The 23,908-nt window shown below is 36.4% G+C and overlaps 1 protein-coding gene across 3 annotated transcripts in view; it reads right to left on the reverse strand.

The window, feature by feature from the left end:
* Window positions 1-1,914: 1,914 nt before the first annotated feature.
* LOC105223234 (uncharacterized) overlaps window positions 1,915-23,908 on the reverse strand; it is a 102,943-nt gene continuing 80,949 nt past the window's right edge. For all 3 annotated transcript variants that reach the window (XM_011200885.4, XM_049456001.1, XM_049456002.1), the window contains one exon: window positions 1,915-3,764. In XM_011200885.4, the coding sequence (XP_011199187.2) occupies window positions 2,923-3,764 (842 nt within the window). In that variant the 3' untranslated portion in view covers window positions 1,915-2,922. The remainder of the gene's footprint in view (window positions 3,765-23,908) is intronic.

Consider the following 23,908-nt stretch of genomic DNA (forward strand, 5'->3'; position numbering starts at 1 on the left):
TTTTTGTTTAGCGTCATCACCAACTTATATATCTGAATGTATTGTCGATATCAGAATGACCGCTTTATTTTTTTTTAGGAACGTAGGAACACATGGTAACGTTTTCGTGAAATCCAAAAACTGTCGAATACTGATCCCGTGTCTTATTCGCTCCCATAACACTAGGGATGTAAGGTTTATTCTTTTTTAGCGTGCCAACAATGGTAATATTTCACAGCAAATGTTTAGCAACTGGTACAGTAGTAAAGAAGTTATCCATGCAGATGTTTCTACCACTACCTCGGTACGGAGCCGCCAATTCTTTCACTACTGATTCACGATTCTACGTTGTTATTTTTTTTCTTTAAATTGTCACCGACTATTAATATTTAAAGAAAAAATTGTTTAGAAAAAATTTAGAATTTTTTTTTTTAATAAAAGAAACAAAATTTTTAATACTCAGATCGTGGGTACCCGGGACCCGGTTGCTAAAAGACGTCGGTAAAGTTGGTTACTAACATAAGGGTTAAATTCAAAGAGTCAGTATCAAGAACGAGGACGTCTTCAAAAGGAACATAAGAATGAGCTGAAAATATTTAGAATGCCTCTTCCCATTCTGTTTAGTCGATCACATATTTGCTTTCAATATCTTAACAGTATTTACCTCAGTGTTTAAAGTTTTCGAGACGAACTTCTATTTTAAACGATGGTAGTCTTCTATATCTAACTAAAGTTAAACCTACGAATATGTATATAATGAATGTATTTTATTAATATAACTATTTCACAAATTTATCGACTGTTTTGGTAAAATGTCAAAATTAGACGAGTACGGTGGTTGCGACTCGTAACTAATAGTTGTTGAAAATTTGGCAAAAAACTCACGAAGAATTGATGTATTTTACGAATAGCTTCGCGTTAACGACGCATAATGCTCAAACATAAGTAATTGTTAACAGTTTCCGGTTGGAAGGAATTCGGGTACCACAATAATCGAGGACAACTTTTAACATAACCTTGATTTTTGACTTGCTTCGACGTGGTTTTGTTTCTGGGTCGTAAGCATAGATCCAAGACTAATGGCCAGTAATAACACGTTTCATGATATTCTAGTAAGTCAGAAAGTATATTTTTAGTGATTTTAGAACAAATCGAGCTTTCTCTTTTCTTACGCCAAAACGTTCTTTCTAAATGGTTTGCACTGGTTCTTTCGATATTCCAACGATGCCAGTAAAATGTCTGACACTTAATCATTACTTTTCAAGGACCAATTTCTTTATTTTATTGCCATGTTGATCATCAGTTGCTGTTAATGGTTGTCCTACACGTGATTCGTCGTGAACTGTTATATAGTTAGATGGGATATTTCCATTTGCCAACTGTTATAGGAGAGTAATATGAACATGTTATGGATGTCCAATAGTTTTTGGATAGCGTTAAACGAAAGCTGGTTAAAGAGTTGGTTGATGTAGATAAGGTTGATTGAACATTTTTCAAGGGGTATTCATTAGTCCTTTTAATTTGAGATTTCCTAGCTTTTTACACATGTATGTTCGTAGTAACTGTATAATTAATAATAAATAACTTCATACATACTATATTTATTTATACCTCATCCATATTGTTTCTCGTCAATATGATTCTTCCAATTTTTTTTCCAATAAACTCAATATTTTCCAATCTGCGACCCTCTCAAACATTAAATTTCAGAAAACATATTTTTAAAATAATTTTATTTCCTATAATAACAAAAAATGAACATAATCTCGATATTACAAATTACAACAATTTAATTATTCTTAAAATTACAACTACAGGCTAGCATTTGTGTTCTGATAAGATGTTGAGATATCGTTTATACCAAAATTACAAAATGAAAAAAGTTAAATAATTTTTGAATAAAATATAATTTGCTGATAGATTTTTTTTCACTAAAATTAAAAATGAAAGTAAATAAAGTAACATAATAATATATGCTAATATATGTATGTGCAAGTAATCTAGAGCAAAGTGCAATGAAATTTGATTTTAAATTACCTGTTTAAAACTATTTTGGTTATGAAACGAATGGATGAGAGTGAAATGAAAATAACTAAAAGTTAATGAATTTTTCATAATTTAAAATTTTCAAACACAACCCGTTTTTTCAGTTTTTCTTTTTGTGCAATTAAATTTAAACATATGTGAATGAGTCAAAAATGCATGAAACTCGAAACAAAAATATTTTGAAATTTTTTTGGAATTTTTCTAGAATTTGACCTCTGTGAAAGTTATGTAGAACAAAATTCGGATAAATAAGGTTAAAAGATAGGTTAAGGTTTCCAGAGAAGAAGAAGAAATCATTAGTTATGAAAATGAGTCGTTATTGAAAAATAAACTAATTTCTTGGTATTGTTGTAAACAGAGCTTTCGTTCATAGCATTGCTTTGAAATGCTTCAAAAATGAAAGCTCCATGAAAATTGTGAGCAATAAACGTATGAAATACATATTATGTAACTATATTTGAGCTCGGCTATACTGAAAAGGTTTCAAGTAATATAAAATACGATGCAAAGTGAAAGTGTGATAAATACATTTTCGGCAGTGAGCAAGTTTCATCAAATGATTAGTCCTAAACTAAGGCATTAGCCGACACTAAGTGGTTTCAAAATTGAAATTTTTTTTACTGCCAGCATCCAACTTTAAATGCGCACTCCTTTTCTAACCGTTATCAACAACAATTATGAAACTATTTTGTACAGTGAATGTTATGAAAGGAGAGAAAATAATGATTATGATAACTGCCACGCTCGCCTTAACGGTTTCATGCTCTTCAGCGTGTATTCTGCCAAAGTTTATTTCTTACTTTCGTAGTTTTTGTTTAACTGTATTGCCATCTTTCACTTACTTTATAAATAATGTCATATACTATAATTGGCTTAACCACCCCTACCACTAACAGCTTAACTTAAGGCCAAGAGCGGCTCATAGTCCAGATCTTTGGGACTCGTCTTCTTCTTATACTTCTTTTGCAATTTCGTTTTGGAGAGCTTCGATTTGGATTTGCTCGCTCGTCGCTTCTTTTCCTCCTTCTCCTCTTGCTCCTTCTCGCGATCCAGCAGCTCCAATTGCTCAAAGATGTTCTTCGGACGTGGATGTGTACTTGGCTTGGTTGAATTTTTCGCCGCATAAACAACAACAAATTGCGAAAACGCCGAATCGGCCGGCGTATTTATATCGGCAAAGTCACGGAAATCGGCAAATTGCTCTTCGGGGTAAGTATACTTCTGCACGAATTCCTCGTTCGAGGGGCGTCCGTGTCCATTAGCATCACCGTAGTATTGATTGAAATCGCTATTATCATCGGTGTGATAAGGCATTTCCTCCTCGGGGTAGAAAGTGCCGCCGCGCAGCACGCCAAAGTCGCCGGAACCTAAAATAGTGGGATCAAAGCTGCGTTGTGTTGGACCTAGTGGCACCTGTTCGGGATGTGGCGCTGCGAATTTCGGTATCACTGGGCTGTCGGGTATGGGGAAGTAGGGGCGTGAATGGCCCAGTGGTGGCGCCTCACGGAAGAAAGGTGGGTAGTAGTTTTGTGCAGCTTGTGTGTGTGAGTCAACAGGCGTTGGCTGTGGTGCATTGGGGTGTACATCCGAACGTGCCACGACATGAGGATTGGGTGGTAATGGGCGGAACTGGTAGGTGGGTGGTACGTGGAATTGCTGTTCCTGTGAGCGCAAAACGGTAACTGGGGTGAAGTCATTCGGTTCCATTAGCATATCAGCATCCTCTTCGGGGAATTCAGCTGTTAGGGAGAAAAGAGAAAGGCATATTTGAATGAATGTTGAAAATTGATATTCGGCATTATGAAAGAATTTAATTACAAGACTTTTACAAATATATATGCAATTATCTACTCTAAGCCACTTTTAAAACACATTTGCTTGAAAAAAAGTCGGATTTGTGGATTTATCGCTTCTGGCACACCGCCTCATCAATTCTTCTCAATTTTGGAATTGGAAAAACTTTCACCACTTGTCTTCATTTATCTTCTTATGCTTTTGTTTAACGCTCTGACTTCGTTAACAATGGATTAATTTATATAAATGTGAGCACGAAGCCAGCAGCGACCAATCTATAGACCTTTCTTCTGCTGATATGGCTGCGCAGCATTGCCATTGAATCGCAATAAATATTAATAAAGCGACAACGGTAGTTTATGTACCAAAATGTAAAACATTTAAAACAAGAAAAGAAAAAAATCTTGAACCTCAAAAACCTGTATTGATAATAACCAGCGAGAGAGTGTTGACAAAAGCCATGCAATGACCGAGCAATACGGTGAAAGCGTTGCAACGACCAAAAGGCTGCGACAACCCACATATTATGGTTTGTGGCAATTGAAAGTCAGCGGTAGATCGCTGTCAGCAGGAATTTGGTGCAAAACTTGATTTTTCAGTTAGCGAGTTACGAGCGTTGCGAACTTTTTGCGCTTTTCCTTGTCTGTATTGCTTGTAGCGGGCCAGCGAACAGTAGCGCCAAACTCATACGTACATATATAAATAAATTTATGCATTACTTGTTCACAATAGCAGTTCATGTTATCTATGGCTTTTGCTCTTTTTAGTGTCCCCAAGACAAGATCGTGGTCAAGTGGCATGTTTAAATTGCTCACAGTAAGCGCCCGCCCTCCGTGGAATAATGATATTGCACTTTTTAATTACATGTAAATATAATCGCTTCCAGGTAGTAGCGGCAAGTACGAGGGTTGCCTTTTATATTTCGGGATTAGAGAACAAAGACAAAGATTAATCATTGAATAACGCTTTATTGTTTGTCAAAATATTCTCCATTAAGATCTAGCTTTTGCATGCTTTGGAGGAAAATGCCGAAGCAATTTGAGGCATCTCCAAATCATGCGATCTAAACGTCTCAACATAACTAAATAACTTATGGGCATACATTTTCGTCTTTTGAATCTAGTATTTTTTGAACAAAGTGCGTAGGTTGAATCCTTAGGCTTTTCTGGGTGAACCGTGAAAGCTTACTTGAAGTTTTCTCTGACCAATTTCTGTGATATTCCAAAGGAATTTTGAGTTGACCGGATCACTGTTTCGCTCACAATAAAGCCAGAAAGAGTTTATCTCATTCCTCAAATACGTCATGAAAAAGAGTCTTAGTTTGAAGCAGACCACATTTATGCCACATTATAACATTAATTCATCTGAGATTTTATAAACGTCATATGTTTTACATAAGAAGTTCTCTAAAACTTAAACAATATTTGGTGAAAGGATTAATGGAACCGAAACCTTACCATAAAGGGTAGGTAAATTAAGATGTTGATCATAACGGGGTCTCACTTCGACAGATTATAAGACACTCACAAATAGACAAAGTGCTTTGAGCCTAATACAAATTGGATAAGACGGCTAACATGAGTTTTGGCTATGGCTCATCGTTCAACAAAGGTAAGATTGCTGAGATTTTTCGACTTCAGTTTTGCAAATAACGGGTGATTTTTTTGAGGTTAGGATTTTCATGCATTAGTATTTGACAGATCACGTGGGATTTCAGACATGGTGTCAAAGAGAAAGATGCTCAGTATGCTTTGACATTTCATCATGAATAGACTTACTAACGAGCAACGCTTGCAAATCATTGAATTTTATTACCAAAATCAGTGTTCGGTTCGAAATGTGGTTCGCGCGACAAATTTTGTTCAGCGATGAGGCTCATTTCTGGTTGAATGGCTACGTAAATAAGCAAAATTGCCGCATTTGGGGTGAAGAGCAACCAGAAGCCGTTCAAGAACTGCCCATGCATCCCGAAAAATGCACTGTTTGGTGTGGTTTGTACGCTGGTGGAATCATTGGACCGTATTTTTTCAAAGATGCTGTTGGACGCAACGTTACGGTGAATGGCGATCGCTATCGTTCGATGCTAACAAACTTTTTGTTGCCAAAAATGGAAGAACTGAACTTGGTTGACATGTGGTTTCAACAAGATGGCGCTACATGCCACACAGCTCGCGATTCTATGGCCATTTTGAGGGAAAACTTCGGACAACAATTCATCTCAAGAAATGGACCCGTAAGTTGGCCACCAAGATCATGCGATTTAACGCCTTTAGACTATTTTTTGTGGGGCTACGTCAAGTCTAAAGTCTACAGAAATAAGCCAGCAACTATTCCAGCTTTGGAAGACAACATTTCCGAAGAAATTCGGGCTATTCCGGCCGAAATGCTCGAAAAAGTTGCCCAAAATTGGACTTTCCGAATGGACCACCTAAGACGCAGCCGCGGTCAACATTTAAATGAAATTATCTTCAAAAAGTAAATGTCATGAACCAATCTAACGTTTCAAATAAAGAACCGATGAGATTTTGCAAATTTTATGCGTTTTTTTTTAAAAAAAAAGTTATCAAGCTCTTAAAAAATCACCCTATACAATGGAGGGAAAAGTGTCTGTATGTTTCCTCGTCACCTTCGTACAGGTTAGGTTAGATGGCTGATCAAAGATCGCACGTGGACTGCTATACAAGTATGTTGTCGTTTCTAAACCCATAGAAAAGGAGAACTAATGTGCCCGCTAATTCGGTGGGATGTTTGAAAGCATGTGCTCACAAGTGTCTAAATCTTGACCTCCTAAACGCGGGATAGTCAATAAGGAAGTGTTAAGTTGTTTCCACCTCATCTTCTTCCGTTCAGCTTCTGCAGATGGACGCTAATATGGCAATGGACTATTAAAAGCCCCACATATAGAGAGAGACTAGCCTTAAAAAGATAACTAGATCTCTTGCGATCAATCCTTGGCCAAAAAGACTTTGCCACAGCGCATGTACCAATGGTGGCACAGCTCTGGTGGAGCTTCCAGCTATCTAGTATCCCATTCTACCAACAGCGGTTCTACGATTTATTTCCTTACTAGTTCATCAGCCTTGCAATTTCCTGCGATTCCGCTATAGCCTGGCACCCATACCAGACAAAAACTTAATACTCGATGCTATTGATAGCGAGGTTAAGCACTCCTCGGCCAACCCTGAACGCACTGTTAATGAGTTCTAGGCTGGTATCGCCGCTCTGCTAACTGAGTGAATAGTCACTTTTCTGAAGGAGGCTGTACTCCGGAGCAGTAGATCTGCTGCTTACCTTCATACATACAACTTTACAAAATATGTTTTGGCCTTGCTACATGTATGCATATTGGAAAATGTCAAGTAAGAACTATTACGATAGCAACATTATGAACTTTGCTAAGGGCAAATAGTTAAATAGATCTTTCAGGGGAATCTCTCGGCTTTAGGCCAAAATGATATCGCAGTCGCAAGCGAGTCGCCGTCCAACGCCTGCTAAGCCCAAGCGTGGTGCATAGGTCCAGTACCAAATCGTAAGATGACCACGCAGACCCAACAAGTTCCCACTCCGGTGTGAGCAGCGCAATAGTGGTCTATTCGTTTCAGACAACATACATATGTATGTAAGTTTGCTTGAAAGTAACCACCATCGGATAATGTCTGTATGTAGTGAAATAATTGGTTGCTCATTTGCAGAAATTTTACTAACGTTGTGACATCACAGTGCCATCAATTTACACTAATTAATAAATCATGTCACACATAATTAACTACATACTTAATTGTATCAATTTTGATGCTGTGTTGAAAACGAAATATTTCCACACTGTTATTTTGCGGCGTGTTCATACCATAAAAGTTTTAGCGCACTTAACGACTTCAGTGGCGGATTCAAGCATCACTGTATTTGGGCTAAACTTTACCTTTTCGATTTAACATTGAGTTTTCTGCACAACTTAATATTTACTCATATTCTTAGGTTCAGCAATTTGCCAAACTTGTTATACCTTTTAAGGGTTTTTCACCCTGGCTGTTCAGTTCAACCGGACGCAAGGGGTTTTGCATTCGCAGAACAGTTGCTCTCTGTTCCTTCTTTCCTAAAACCATATACTTGTAGTGAGTATGTTGGACTAATAGCCTGATCGGCAATATCATACAAAATGCTTGAGTTAGGAAAATCCATCTCACCAACCTAGCTTAACTATAGGTCTGAACATGATATTTTTGTTTAAAAAAATTTATGTATTCCTTAAATCTGTTACTTCGACGAAATTTTCTTATTAAATCGTAAGATTCCAACCGCCTCGGAAAGGTTAGGAAATTTTTTTTGTCACACATTTCTATAACGAAAATCCATGCAAACCTGTCGATAACCGAACTCTCTCAAATGTTGCGAAGCGGCATAGGTATGTATTTCCACCAAACTAGCGCTCGACACTCACAAACCCGCCACTGTTGTGGGCGATGAGAAGACAAAAACTTAAGTTAATATTGCTAAAAAGTGCCGACAGCAACAATTAAATCTGACCCATATTTGTAATAGTAATTTCGGTATAGATGAAAGCATACGTTAGCATGGTTTTGAACTCATCTTCCACAGCGCGTCGCAGCAATAATAATAAAATTGTTATGCGCAAGCGCTAACGCCGAAGCAAAAAGTGAATAATGTGATAATAATAATCATGACAAACGCAACCAAACGCGGTTGTTTAGTAAAAACAAAGCCAAATTGAGAAATTGCAATTGCCACGAGCGATTTTAGGGTTTTCATGCCAAAAACGTTAGGCCACAATTAATCAATCACAAAACTCATGTTTGTATATTCAAGAGCTAGACCTGCAAAAAAATTCGCAATAATCAGCTAAGGAGTTTATAAATCAGTAAATTTGTCCTTGCTCTCCTTAATACAGAAGCCTCTACTCTTAATTCCAAAGATAGTACCATGACGACTTAACCTTCGTATGTAGTACATGACTCAAACCGGAGGCTCCGTAAAGATAGTAATACTCTTCAAAGGAATGGAGAAAGATATTTTTTACAACAATTTTTTTTTTGCTTTTCGTTTCCTCATAACTCCAGATAATCAGATCTGAATATATAGCATCATGCTAACAAAATGGCTGATAAAGGTCTCACCTTTCGTTATAAATTATATTATGTCATATATAGTGACTCTAAAAAAGTAGACTGTTAGGGACAGCAAACGACGCCAGATCTTTTCTCGCTCTTTTGACATTAATCTTCGTAAGGTTTGCCATTTCATTACGAAAAGACACACGATCCAACAACGAATTGAAATTATTAAAATTTACTAAGGACATTCGGCCTCAACTTCAAAAGCGCTAAGTCCAAATTATCGGCGTGATAATCGTCATGTCTGATCAAGAATTGAGCGTTCCAGTGGAAAATTTGGAATCCACAAGCTCAGTAAAAAATGTTCCCATGCCAGTGAGTCAAAGAAGTGCCCATAGTGTCAAGAATATTGCTGCCGCCAGCGCATCAATTGAGAAGGACTCAAATCAGTCTTTCACAATTCGTTCTTGGGCATCTCTGTGACGTCGTTGTGGCGAAAATATCTTTGCCTACATCCTTACAAATTCAAATTGACGCAAGAACTGAAGCCGCTTGAGTGATCCGGGTTTTCATTGAAAGATCATCTTCAGCAATGAGGCTCATTTATGGCTGAATGACTTTGTCAATGAGCAAAATATGCGTTTTTGGTAAGGCAGCAATCCATACGTACTTCATGAGTTATCATTGCATCCCGAAAAAGTTACAGTTTGGTGCGGTTTATGGGCCGGCGACGTCATTGGGCCGTACTTCTTCCGTGATAATTAAGATCGTCACGTTACTGTGTATGGGAATCGCTACAGCTCAATGATAACCGAATATTTTTGGCCCGAATTGGATGGAATGGCGGTCGTGTGATTTGACACCGTTTACGAATTCTTCCACAGGAATCCCTGATGTTATTAATTTAAGATTTTGCGGATAAAAAGCAAATGCGAATACACCACATTTACAATGCGCACTTTAGTTGCTAAATTGTTTGCATTCTCACTTATCACGTTTCTATTATTTTTTTGATCTGTTTATTTAGTGAGCTGTCAAAGCGACGCGTGGGCTTGTAAGTACTTGAACGCGCGGCATTTACAATGTAACATCAAAAGAAACTTCATGCCACAATACTAAAAAAAGCAATGAAACGAAAATAAGTCAACTGAAGCCGGCGGGTAACTTTGTAAGTTCATAAACAGCACAACCCAGTTGGGAGTCTATTCTGAGCAGTCGTACTGAAATTATTTGACACCACTTGATATATAAGTAGGCAATGTGTGTTCTCAAGTTGTCAGTTGTAATTAAATACTAATTTTTATATTTATAAGTTTTACAGAATGTTGCTATTTTTATTGAGTACTGTGTAGTTTGGAGTACCGAGTAAGTATTAGAAAAGTTAAGAAGTATCGAAGTGTTTCAGATATTTTAAGCAACACTAAAAGGTTTCCAAAAGTTCTAAATTAATATTTTTAGAGGAACTATCTTTTCTTGACTTTGTCGGGTGCGTTGTGACCATGCTCAAGGCAATTGCAAATTTCAAACCGTCTCTTAAAGGTTGATGGAGGTTGTGGAGATTTCAACAAGTCAGATATATGTACATATGTATAGGTGGACTTAACTTTATATTATATGACGAGATGTTTTCATAAGCACAATGACCACACTAACTAACACATTGGTAGAGGTTTTCAATATACTGTTTTTAAATAGTATGTCTTCTGTATATTTCTTATGGAAGTTTCAGAAATATTTTAATTTATTTGCGATATCCGGATATCGAATAGCGAAACTCACAGGAAGACACGTCATATTTGTTTATTCTAAAATCGATTCTGCCTCTCCAATAAGTCGGAAGACTAGAACTTGCAACAGAGAATGTATTCCATTGAGAGTTGTACACAATTGAAGTCATTCTCAATCTTCCGTATAAAGTTTTACGATAAAACTGTGAATGTGGAAATCTAAACTTATTTGTTTTATAGAGAACTCAGTTAACATTAGTTTATAGTACTTTCACTGTAAACATTTTAACGACTTTGACCCGAAAAGGAAATTAAATCTAATTTTGCTGTTTCCGATCTAACTTTCACTTTATAGACTGATACACATCTTTAATTAATTTTCATTCACACCACTAAGTAAATTACATGGCTGATGACACCTTTTTACTCCATTAGTATTTTAATTTAGCTTTGGCTTTGGACTAAAATACGCCAGACCATACGAAGAGGGAGATGCTTAATAATGGTCGTTACTGTGACCGCAAAAATTGGATACAGTTTAGCTAAAATGGTAGTTTTTCGACGATTTTTCTCTATGTGATACTAATTATATATAATATATATGTATATTAAAGTTTTGACTTAGTTGGTTAAAATATATACGAACATTTGTGACCCCATATTGCCTATTTAATATGACTCAGAAGTAAACTCAATTTCCAACTGGGCTTATTTTGTCATATTAACAACGTGACAGTTGTGTTCATGAAAATAGTAGCGTAACTCTGTTTGTCACAATTTATTATTTGATTTTTTAATTCTAAAATAGTTCTAAAACACATGAGTAAAAATAAATTGAAGAGCTATACTTTTAAAAATAAGCCTGTATCTGCAGAGATGAAATTTGGCAAAATATGGATTTATTTTATAGATACCAAATCAATTACACTTAAAGAAATATGACTTAGAGTGGTTTTCATACATTTTTGTTAGATCTAACCATTTCTTCAAACCATTATTCACGAAAACTTGTAACATATTCACCAGAGACAAAGGTTGATCCATTTTTTGATTGATGTGATGTGAGGAAAGTGGCGCCGTCTTATTGAAACCAAATGTCACCGAGATCACGAGCTTTAATTTCAGGCATCAAATAATCGATTATTATGGCGCGATAATCATTTTGAAAGAAATATGGACCAATGATTCCAGCGACCCACAAACCACACAAAACTTTTTTTTGCTTTTTTTGGGTGAAATGGCAGATCTTGAATCTCTTCAGTATGCTTTTCGTTTCAATGCGGCAATTTTGCTTGCTTACCTACCCGTTGAGCCATAAATGGGTCTTATCGCTAAACAAAATGTGGCTCGAAATCATCGGAGTTTTTTGAAACTTTTCAAGAGCTCATAGAGCAAAGCGAAGTCGTTTAGAAAGGTCAAGCGTCTTCAGTCTTCAACTGTGTTTTGTTAGCTCTCAATTTAAGATATCGACGTGAAATGCGCCAAGTCTTCCAGAATAGAGTCCTATACAAAGTTTATGTAGAAATTTTTGGCGATTTGTTGCAAAAGCAACAAGGGTTGTGTTTAAATAAAGTAGACTAGTGCCTTCTTCCTGTCATAATATTATTTCCGCTATTTTTTGTATATATTTACTGATTTCAAAATAGCTCTTCTTAAAATCAAAATAAGTTCAGTTACATATACCTACTACTTTTATGAATTTTTTACTTTTTAAATGAATTTCTTGCATAAGGGTTACTCACCACGAGCACTACTAGTTTCATGAACATAGCTGTAAACGCTCATACATACGGTATGTACATATATATGTAAAGGGTGATTTTTTAAGAGCCTGATAACTTTTTTTTTAAAAAAAAACGCATAAAATTTGCAAAATCTCATCGATTCTTTATTTGAAACGTTAGATTGGTTCATGACATTTACTTTTTGAAGATAATTTCATTTAAATGTTGACCGCGGCTGCGTCTTAGGTGGTCCATTCGGAAAGTCCAATTTTGGGCAACTTTTTCGAGCATTTCGGCCGGAATAGCCCGAATTTCTTCGGAAATGTTGTCTTCCAAAGCTGGAATAGTTGCTGGCTTATTTCTGTAGACTTTAGACTTGACGTAGCCCCACAAAAAATAGTCTAAAGGCGTTAAATCGCATGATCTTGGTGGCCAACTTACGGGTCCATTTCTTGAGATGAATTGTTGTCCGAAGTTTTCCCTCAAAATGGCCATAGAATCGCGAGCTGTGTGGCATGTAGCGCCATCTTGTTGAAACCACATGTCAACCAAGTTCAGTTCTTCCATTTTTGGCAACAAAAAGTTTGTTAGCATCGAACGATAGCGATCGCCATTCACCGTAACGTTGCGTCCAACAGCATCTTTGAAAAAATACGGTCCAATGATTCCACCAGCGTACAAACCACACCAAACAGTGCATTTTTCGGGATGCATGGGCAGTTCTTGAACGGCTTCTGGTTGCTCTTCACCCCAAATGCGGCAATTTTGCTTATTTACGTAGTCATTCAACCAGAAATGAGCCTCATCGCTGAACAAAATTTGTCGATAAAAAAAAAAATTGTCGAACACTGATTTTGGTAATAAAATTCAATGATTTGCAAGCGTTGCTCGTTAGTAAGTCTATTCATGATGAAATGTCAAAGCATACTGAGCATCTTTCTCTTTGACACCATGTCTGAAATCCCACGTGATCTGTCAAATACTAATGCATGAAAATCCTAACCTCAAAAAAATCACCCGTTATGTATGTAAAGTTATACATAATTTAGCATTGTTTACTCGCGCCTTGGCGTACATTTCACACCTTCGGTTTCACTATCCGTCCCCATCTCCAATTCAATCTCCGTTTTATTTTGAGTGGCAGCTGGGAAGGGCTTTAAAATATGAGGTATTGTAATGTAATGTACGTATGTGTATGTGTATGTGTTTAGTACTCGCATAAAGCGTAATTAAAATGGTTAAAAGGCCATTTTTACGGCCATGCCCCGTTGACATAAAATGCTTTGGCGTACTAAAGTCGTCGGCAGTCGGTCGCGTGTGCTTCTCTTGCAGTTGATACTGATTTGTTAGTGTTGTTGCTTTGAAGACAACATGCGAATTACACAAAAGCATAATAAACAACTGAAAAATTAAAATAATATAAAAGCACTTGTGGAAGTAAGTAAAAAAAAAGATGAAAAAGTAAAACCAAAGTTGTAAAATGTGAGATCACTGACTTCGGAAGACTTCTGCTTTCATTTGCACGTAAAATCTCTTCAAATGAATACACACTCATTGGGTTAAGTAAATATTATCACATGCCTATTTGAGAAAACTATTAATTTTATAAGCGAGTTCAGTTTGGTTTACTTTTCGCTTCAACCCTGTGCGCCTTTGTCATCATTTTTGTATGCCTTAACATTCTGATATACCCGTGCAAGTAGGCACAATGAGACGTATGTTGGGCTCAAGTGAAAGTGAGGGCCACCGCACTCAACATAAAAAACTTTTCAGTGTATCATGAACAAATAATTGTTGTGCTATTTATAAAGCATAATCAAACGATGATAAACACGAAAACGGCTTTTCTATGCTCATTTGAGAGAATCCGTGTTTACTTTAATACTTCGTACGTGGTTAAGTGTACCAACATTGCGACATCTTCGTGATTCGTACAATGTATAATATGTACATAAAAAGCATATTTCCGGGACTCACAATTAAATTGAAGAGGCTTTGAATACACTATCGTTGTTGATTATGACAATCAAATGAAATGTTAGACTTCAAGTTCCAACAAGTCTTGGATTGGTTATATCTGGCACTAGGAATCTTTTCAGCTTTTTATAAATAACAAAAATAGTAAATTAACATAAATTAATTTTGTGTCTGCATCAAGATTTTAATTCACATCTAATTTTGTTTTGAATATTCAGAGCATGCGACCCTCAATGGTTTACACTGCGCTAAAAATATGCAAAATATTGAATTGCCCGGTGACGCGGTACTCGAAATACTACTTAATTTTTTTTGCTACAAAACTCATTTTTACTGTAACAAGTGTTTGTTTTAAGTTCGTTTTTCACAGTGTACTCACAAGCACGCTTACTTTACGCATAATCACGTGCCGGAAAACTACTCACATATCCTCACACTTAACCCATAACCACCGCACTTAAAGTAATATGGTAGGTAAAGTGATTCCATGAACCGTTTTACATCAACTGTCAGTTGCAATACAACCGAAATGTACACTATACTCCATCCGCGAAAACGCATTTCACGCACTTTCCGCGAAAAACTTGTTTTCGTTTGACTTATGCAGACTAAATAACTCTACTCTAATGTGGTTAGACTTACTTATCGACATGGAAATCGATCATGAAAATGTATATTGAGGAAAACGAGCGAACAGCATTTTAAATAGTTGACAGACAAGCTGGTATCTTGATCAAAAAGAGGAGATACAACATGCAGGAGCTTGTAGGAAAATCAAAGTTCGCGTGCAATTGAAGAAATGCGGTTCATATACGTAAAGCCATGGTATTTTACTTGGCAAAACCAAGCAATGGATGAAGAAGCTTAACATGTGCACAATTATTCAAAATTGAAGAAATGTGTTGTTAAAATCTTGGTTATATTTCTTAATATATACACATATGGCATACTTGTTTCCAAATTGAAGTTTGATCCAAAGTTACCATTAGTGCTGAGTTAAAAATATAAATCAAATATATCGTAAGTACTTGGATCCCCATGTTAATATCAATAATTTACTATAAGTGGTTTCAATAGATCGCTGCAACAAGAAGTACAGAGCCTGAAACCATATTTTTGATAATAAGAACTTCCTGATCTTTATACAATAATTAATCGGATCTTTGGGCCTTGATTCTGCGGCTTGACTTCTTTAGACCACTTTAGTTAGAGTATAGGGCATATAACTATTCTATGCTGATTTAAAGCTTTGTCAAGATATTTTCAGTTTCGTAAGAACATTGGTGTAAAATTAGAATTATTTTGAAATTTTATTTTGTTAGAAAAACTTGAATAATGGGTATTTTTAACTTTTCAATCGATTTAGGTATTATGCTCTTACTAAAGGGTGATTTTTTAAGAGCTTGATAACTTTTTTTAAAAAAAAAACGCATAAAATTTGCAAAATCTCATCGGTTCTTTATTTGAAACGTTAGATTGGTTCATGACATTTACTTTTTGAAGATAATTTCATTTAAATGTTGACCGCGGCTGCGTCTTAGGTGGTCCATTCGGAAAGTCCAATTTTGGGCAACTTTTTCGAGCATTTCGGCCGGAATAGCCCGAATTTCTTCGGAAATGTTGTCTTCCAAAGCTGGAATAGTTGCTGGCTTATTTCTGTAGACTTTAGACTTGACGTAGCCCCACAAAAAATAGTCTAAAGGCGTTAAATCGCATGATCTTGGTGGCCAACTTACGGGTCCATTTCTTGAGATGAATTGTTGTCCGAAGTTTTCCCTCAAAATGGCCATAGAATCGCGAGCTGTGTGGCATGTAGCGCCATCTTGTTGAAACCACATGTCAACCAAGTTCAGTTCTTCCATTTTTGGCAACAAAAAGTTTGTTAGCATCGAACGATAGCGATCGCCATTCACCGTAACGTTGCGTCCAACAGCATCTTTGAAAAAATACGGTCCAATGATTCCACCAGCGTACAAACCACACCAAACAGTGCATTTTTCGGGATGCATGGGCAGTTCTTGAACGGCTTCTGGTTGCTCTTCACCCCAAATGCGGCAATTTTGCTTATTTACGTAGCCATTCAACCAGAAATGAGCCTCATCGCTGAACAAAACACGCGCGCGAAACACATTTCGAACCGAACACTGATTTTGGTAATAAAATTCAATGATTTGCAAGCGTTGCTCGTTAGTAAGTCTATTCATGATGAAATGTCAAAGCATACTGAGCATCTTTCTCTTTGACACCATGTCTGAAATCCCACGTGATCTGTCAAATACTAATGCATGAAAATCCTAACCTCAAAAAAATCACCCGTTATATATAAAATTTTTCGATTTGAGGAGTTTCGGTTGAGACATACGCCTCTTTCAACTATAAATATGAAACATTTTCATTACTTTCCTAAGTTCCATTGCACACTTACTTATATAAGTATTTATATCCAAGTTATAAAAAATTTCACTTCATTAATGCGCCGCATGGACAGAAGGAAAAACAAATCGTCGTCAACGAGAAAAAAACTTTTATCAGCGGCAGTCAAATTGGAATTGGAGTATCAACTGCACTAGGCGGAGCATGATGTAACTCCCTGTCAATATAATTTCCTACGTTTGAACAAACGCGTAAAATCCCAGCTCAGGCACCAGAAAAAGATATAATCACTAATAAATGTCATAATTTGATATTGAGATGGTAAAATTAGCGTCAGTTGATGAATGTGAGGCTATAAATACTGATCGTAGACTAAGAGAAATTTAATACATACATGTAGGTGTGATATATAAAGAAAGTTTATTTACTACAGTGTGAAGATTTATGACTTTACGAGCCATAATTACTTGTATAAGCAAACATAGGAGATAAAACAGAGGTTTCGTTTGTAGAGATATAAATGCTTCAGATCTTGCTTTGGTATGATTCATATAATTAATAATTATGGTGTGAAAAAAATTAAAAATATATACATACCTAATATAGCATGGTATGATATAAGACTTATGTATATATTATTGTAAAAATGAGTGAATCAAGAAATATTGTTACTTTACGGGGTTAGGTAGATTTGAAAATTTTAAAAACTCCATTTTTCTGTTTATCTTATTAAATTGTCCTTTATTTTCAAGTTGATCTGAGTAATAGTTTTGGAGACACAGCCTTGAGAACTTGCGCGCTCGAAACTGTGTTTTTAAAGTCGGTGGACACGATTGGTTGACAAGTTATGGACCGATTTAGTTTGAATTGTGTACATGTCTATAAAATAACATTATCCATTTTTTAACCAATAAATGCCGAAAGTTTTTACCAAAAAGTTAGATGTTTTGTTCAAAGCCTGAGAAAATATGCATGGGTTTTTAATTTTAGATGAACCAATAATAAATTATGCTGTGCACGGTGAGAGTACTTTTTTGTAAGACATCCAGGGCGATGAGGTCTCAACGGAATTTGAAATTTCAACATTTTCATAATAATGTTTCAGGAGATATTGTTCAAATATGAACCTTTGATTTGCCATATTTTATTTAAATATATGATTGTTTATATTAAAAAAAATGAGTAAAAATAATAAATTTAGGCAAGCATACAAAGGAACTCGCCCACTTTCCGTGAATGAATCGATGAAACTATTTAAAGGACGAAATGCTATGAAACAATATTGTCCAGTGAAGCTTATTAAAAGAGAATATTATATAAAGTCTAGTGCTTGGCTAACCAAAATATGTAGTTACATAAAAAAAATTGTGGGCATCAAGGCAAGGATTAAAAATTGGAATCAGGTACACGGGCTTTAGTCTTGGAGAAAGAGTCGTATTATCAATGTCTGAAGCCAAATAGGGAGAAAATAAAATGGTTTTTTTGATAATGATTTCACCTCACTTCATATTCTTCTAAAAACTAAAAGCGGAAAGAGTTTACTTGTGGAGCTATTCGCGCTAACCAGAAGTGAAATTCCAAAAACTTAATTGCTTATAAAAAATGAAAGGAGGAGATAGTGACCTTAGATTATCCTCTACTGGCATAAGTTTCAGGAAGTGGATGAGTAAAAAAGATGGATCAGCATCTGCGACAGTTCCAAGAAGAGATCAATAAGGCATTGTCAATGATGTTAATTGTTCAATAGTTGTAAAAGATTATAATTCGTTTATGGGTGGAATTGATCAGGCCGATCAACTGCGAATTGCTTATGGACTTGAAAGGAAATCTAAAACTTGTTGGCATCGGATTCTTGGGAACTGCTAGGAATTGCGGTTGTCAGTAGCTATGTGATTTACTGTGAATCGTCTGCGAAAGTACGCTTCAACAATTCAGGAGATCTGTTTATTTAGGGTTGATGACCCAAAAATATATCAACTTGAAATAGAAAAGCTTGCAAACTAAAGGTAACGGTGGTTCTCCAGACGGTAACTCCAAGAGACGTAGTGGACAAAATGAGTCCGATCGCAAATATGTTCGATTGGGAAATCTCGTTAAGCATATAAAAAGATAACTGTTAAACACAATTCCAATACTCCTCAAATATTTGCATTGTGGCAATCCAACGTTTACAAGATCGTATCATCTGGTTTTATGTTTAGATAGAGAAACATATTGTTTAATATTTCCTGAACTAATTTTCACGAATTTAAACACAAAAGTATCTTTTCGACAGAAAAATTGGTTGGGAAAGCTCCTTTGCGTACTTATTTCAAGCAGGCCACATATCTCTAATGCGTCCCGATTATGTTACTCACTTAATTTTCACATAATTTCAGACATATTATATCGATCGGAATGTGCCCAGTAGCTTATCAAACCATCCAATTAATGATGCAAAAACACATAAAACATAAACACAATGAAATCCGTACACACGATGGCGCAAGTAAGCTATCAAACCCGCGCCCACACACAAAAAGATTCAGGCATAAACGCGATATTTTCGGATAATCGCAAGCGCAACAACAACAATAGCTGCCTTCAATCAAAATCGGCCATAAATCTATTCACTATCTACACTAACAAAGGATTAATAGGCAAAGGTAAAAAATACGTGTAAGTACGTGTGTTTTCTGAACCGAAGACAAAGCCTAAAACGGTTTTCTATTTTGAACATAAATATATGTATGTAGGTATATGGTGTTCCAAAATATGTGCATGTGTTTGTATGCGTGTAATATATCAAAAGTCAAATTACTGCCAAGCCATAACGGTATGTACATAGATACATGTGTTTGAAAAATTATACGGGGCAGCGAACGCGCCCAGTCGCCTATAGAAAAAATACCTCAACGCCGTTATTTGCGATTATTGCTAAGCCACAAAATAATATTTTTTACACTTTTTTGTTTTCGGTAATTGGCAATATGTGGGCACACACCGAGCACAAATGTGAGTATGTGAGTCAGCGACAGCAACATATGATAATAAAGTACAGAAAGGTATCAATTTGAAAACAGAAATAATCAAAGATAAAATTAATCGCAATAATTGCTCAAACAAAATTTGCTCTTTGTAGCCTCGTGCGATTTTTTGCGGTTTGACAGCGGGTATTGCATGTGCACAGCTTGCCTTGCCACTGCCGAATGCATAAATCACAGCAACGTCGGAGCGGAAGGAAAGCGGCAACTACAGCATTCCAATTCGTTTATTAGATTGTTGGCTTGCCACTAATGCCAGCGTGGCAGCAAATTTGTGGACTAATCGTTTCCAGCTTGTAATGATACCAAAACTGGAATGGGCCTACTCACTTCAAAGGGAATTTTGTGTTGTGTTTTGTGTTTGCTGATACTCGTTTTAGTCGATTGGTAATATTTAATAGGAGAAAAACTTGTATATCGGTTTTGAAGGTAATGCTTCCTTTCTGGGGATGTTTAGGGCAAATTTCTCGAAAACAGCCGATATACAGGCCGGGTAGGCCATTTAAAGTTGACCCATCTGGCAACGCTGTAACTTTTAACAGCGCTGACAAATCGGCTAATGTCATACCGCGTTAGAAGCGTCATTCGAAGACAATTTATACCATGGAACAGTACACTCCAAAAGAACGCGCTGAAATTGTTCAGCTTTATATTCAAAATAACTTTTCAATTGTGTTAACTCAACGTGCGTTTCGCAAAAAAAATAAAGTGAAAAGTGCTCCAGTTAAGAACACAATTAAGTCTTTATACGCAAAATTTGTGAACACCGGTAATCTCAGTAATGCCAGTCATGCATCCAGACAACGCACAAGACGTTCTGATGAAAATATCGAAGCTGTACGAGCCAGTATTGAGGAGACTCCATCGACATCGAGTTATCGCCGCTCTCAGGAATTAGACATCTCTCGCACCACTCTCCGACGCATAATTCATAAAGATTTGAAGATGTTTCCATATAAAATTCAAATGGCACAAAAACTAAACCCAGCTGATTATCCGCGACGCCTTAATTTTGGCAAATGGGCCATCGAAATGGCTGAAAACGAACTTGACTTTTGGCGAAAACTCATCATGTCAGACGAGGCACATTTCTCGTTGAATGGAGGCGTAAACAAGCAAAATTATGCCACCGAAAATCCTCAATTAATTGAAGAACAGCCTCTTTACGACCAAAAAGTAACAGTTTGGTGCGGTGTTTGCGCGAATATGATCATCGGACCGTATTTTTTCGAAGACGATGATGGAGCCACGACAACAGTCAATGGTGAGCGTTATCGAGCCATGATAACAGATTTTGTGATACCCATTATTCGCGAAAATGACATGGATAACTTCTGGTTTCAACAGGACGGGGCTACATGCCATACAGCTCGACCAACAATCAATTTATTGCGACCATTTTTCCCCGGGCGATTGATATCGAAAAATGGTGATGTTGACTGGCCACCGAGATCACCAGATTTGACGCCACCAGACTTTTATTTGTGGGGTTATTTGAAATCCAAGGTATACGCTAATAAGCCAAAGACCTTAGCTCAACTGAAAGCCAACATTCGACGTGAAACAGCCGCCATATCATCCGAAACATTGGCCAAAGTCATGGAAAATGTCGAAAAAAGAGTGCATTTAGCTGTCAAAGCTAAAGGTGCCCATTTACGCGATCTAATTTTTAAATATTAGCTGAAACAAATCCCCTTGGACCAAAATAAATTATTTTTGAAATGAACAAAAAACATTGTTTTCTTTTGTTCTTTTTTTTTAGAAACAAATGGGTCAACTTTAAATGGCCTACCCTGTACTTAAATGTATTATTTCATTTCGGTTATAAAATGTCGAATCGAAAAACTCTTTATGAGCATAAAGTCATCATTGAAAACTGCAGCACGGATTTACACTTTATTTTTCAACAGAAAAACCATCAGTGGAAATCTGATTCTTAGTTCCTTCAAGTAAAGTTCACTTTGAAATATGCCAATAGGCTTGACAAATAGTATTTCTTTTAACAATATGTGAACTATATAATATAATGAATTGTGTGTTCAAAAAAAAGTACATTTAATAATAGACAGCGCATCGGCCTTTCCTAGGTGGAATTTCATAACCCAGAAACTAGTAGGTATCACACACATTGCACGCTCAAAGATGAGATAAGGTTTTGGATGGCTGTAAAGTGATTTTACCTTAAAAAAAATGATCTAATACCCTAAATATATCAAACGACCGATCTGAACTCAATGCGCGATCGCACAGACGAGATGCCCAGTGTTTTAAATTAATTAAAATGATGTCTCGACTCCTTCAAAGTGATCCATCTTCGGCGGTTGGTTTTCTTGATTTTTTGAAGGATAAATGGCGAACTGGTTGTATATCACTCAGTATTTTCTATTTTGTGATCTAGTGGTATAGTTATGATATATCCAGTTGTTCCAAAAAAACAGGAAACCATTTGCTTAGAAGTGATTCATAGTCGAACAGTTCTTTTTGTATTCTGTTCTTTTTGAAACACCTATACAGTCGACTGCTCTTTACGTTAGCGCGCATACGCATAAATCCACGATTCATCACCATTCACGATGTCATAGATTTGTTCCGAAGCACTGAGCTCGTATTTCTTTAACTATTCTCTCGACTTCGATTGGGCGAGCCTTTGTTTGAGCGATCGACAAATTGTGTCGTCTACAACGTGAACAAATATATTTTACTGTCTGTGCAATATGGAATGTATGTTGGTCACACTAATGCCTATAAGTAGTTGTCTCTAGCTCACAATAGGTCACATGACGATTTGGCTAAATCATTGCAAAAAAAAAGCAATAACTATTTTTATGCGACGTTCCCGAAATTCGTATTGTTGTGATCTACGACCTCGATTGAATTCACCATACCGTCCCTAAACACTGATATTTGATGAAGCTTCATCGCCAAAAATTGAATTAAGTTCATCAATGCACTGTTGCTGAGTTAATTTAAATATGAAGTTGTAAAACATAATCGCGGGAAAATATTTATGATTTAATTCAATTTTTGGGCCGAGATGAATATTCCAAGTTACTGTAAGCAAAACAAGTAGTGGCCGAATGTGTCAAAATGTTATAAGTATGTATAACATCAAAAATTGCCAATTAAAATGTCATTTTAGGTTTTTAGCTTAGGTAAAATACTAAGTACTGTGAAAACTTTCTTTCAAGGATGTGTCGAATATGAGTACTTCTGTTATGCTGGTTAGAGTGACAAGCTGGGCTTTATAAACTGATATTTGTCAGCAAATACCGATTAAATCAGTGATCAACTTTTATTAGTCTCCATATTTATCTATGCAGACTACGGTATCTCCGTCCTTATTAGATAGTGGAATGTTAGATGCGTCTCATGATGGATATTGACTTGAAGTTAACTTCATTATTAGTATTTCTGACTTGATGATTTCATTTTGCATATATTTATAAGTAGGTATATTTATTTAACAATATACATATATTTTTTCACTCTTTCGACGAAAAATCGCCATGCAAGGCAACAGCAAGAAAGCGATTCGGTCGAAACTTCAAGTTTACGTTTGAGAACACAACAAAAGTCACGCATTAATATAATTTGAAAGCAACGAGTGCAAAAAACTAGAGCAATATATGCATAGCCATGCAAATATCAGGCGTTTCACAACAGCACGCCGGCTACGTAGTGTGCCATGCAACACACCAGCACGTGCCACCGGAACGAAAGCCAATTGTGGCAAGCAGACAAAAAGTGCAGACAAGTTCAACACAAAAAGCTGCAAAATTGGGAAATAAAAATCAAAAAGTGAATAAGTGTGAACAGCTTTTAGAATGTGCAATACACAGCCATATACCATACATACATATGTATGTATGTATGCTTGTGCGCATGCGCATGCGATTTCCTAACAAACTGTATGCTTGAAAAATAATATATTATATTTGTGCATGCGCATATAAAAATTGTAATAAATCATGGCAGTTCACAGTTATTAGTCGAAAAATAAAAACAATAGGACCAAGGTACTGAGGAAATCGAATAAACAAAGGCGCAAAAGCATGAGTAAACCGCAGCTTATTGTACGAGTATTGTGTAAGTAGTTCTGTTTAATGTCGATTGCTTAAGTGCGATTTCAACACATTCAGCGCGCACAGAGCGACAAAGGCGTCAAACGCCACTGACCAATCACAAAACCACTCAGC

This window comes from Bactrocera dorsalis, chromosome 4, assembly GCF_023373825.1.
Source record: "Bactrocera dorsalis isolate Fly_Bdor chromosome 4, ASM2337382v1, whole genome shotgun sequence".
Lineage (NCBI taxonomy): Eukaryota > Metazoa > Arthropoda > Insecta > Diptera > Tephritidae > Bactrocera > Bactrocera dorsalis.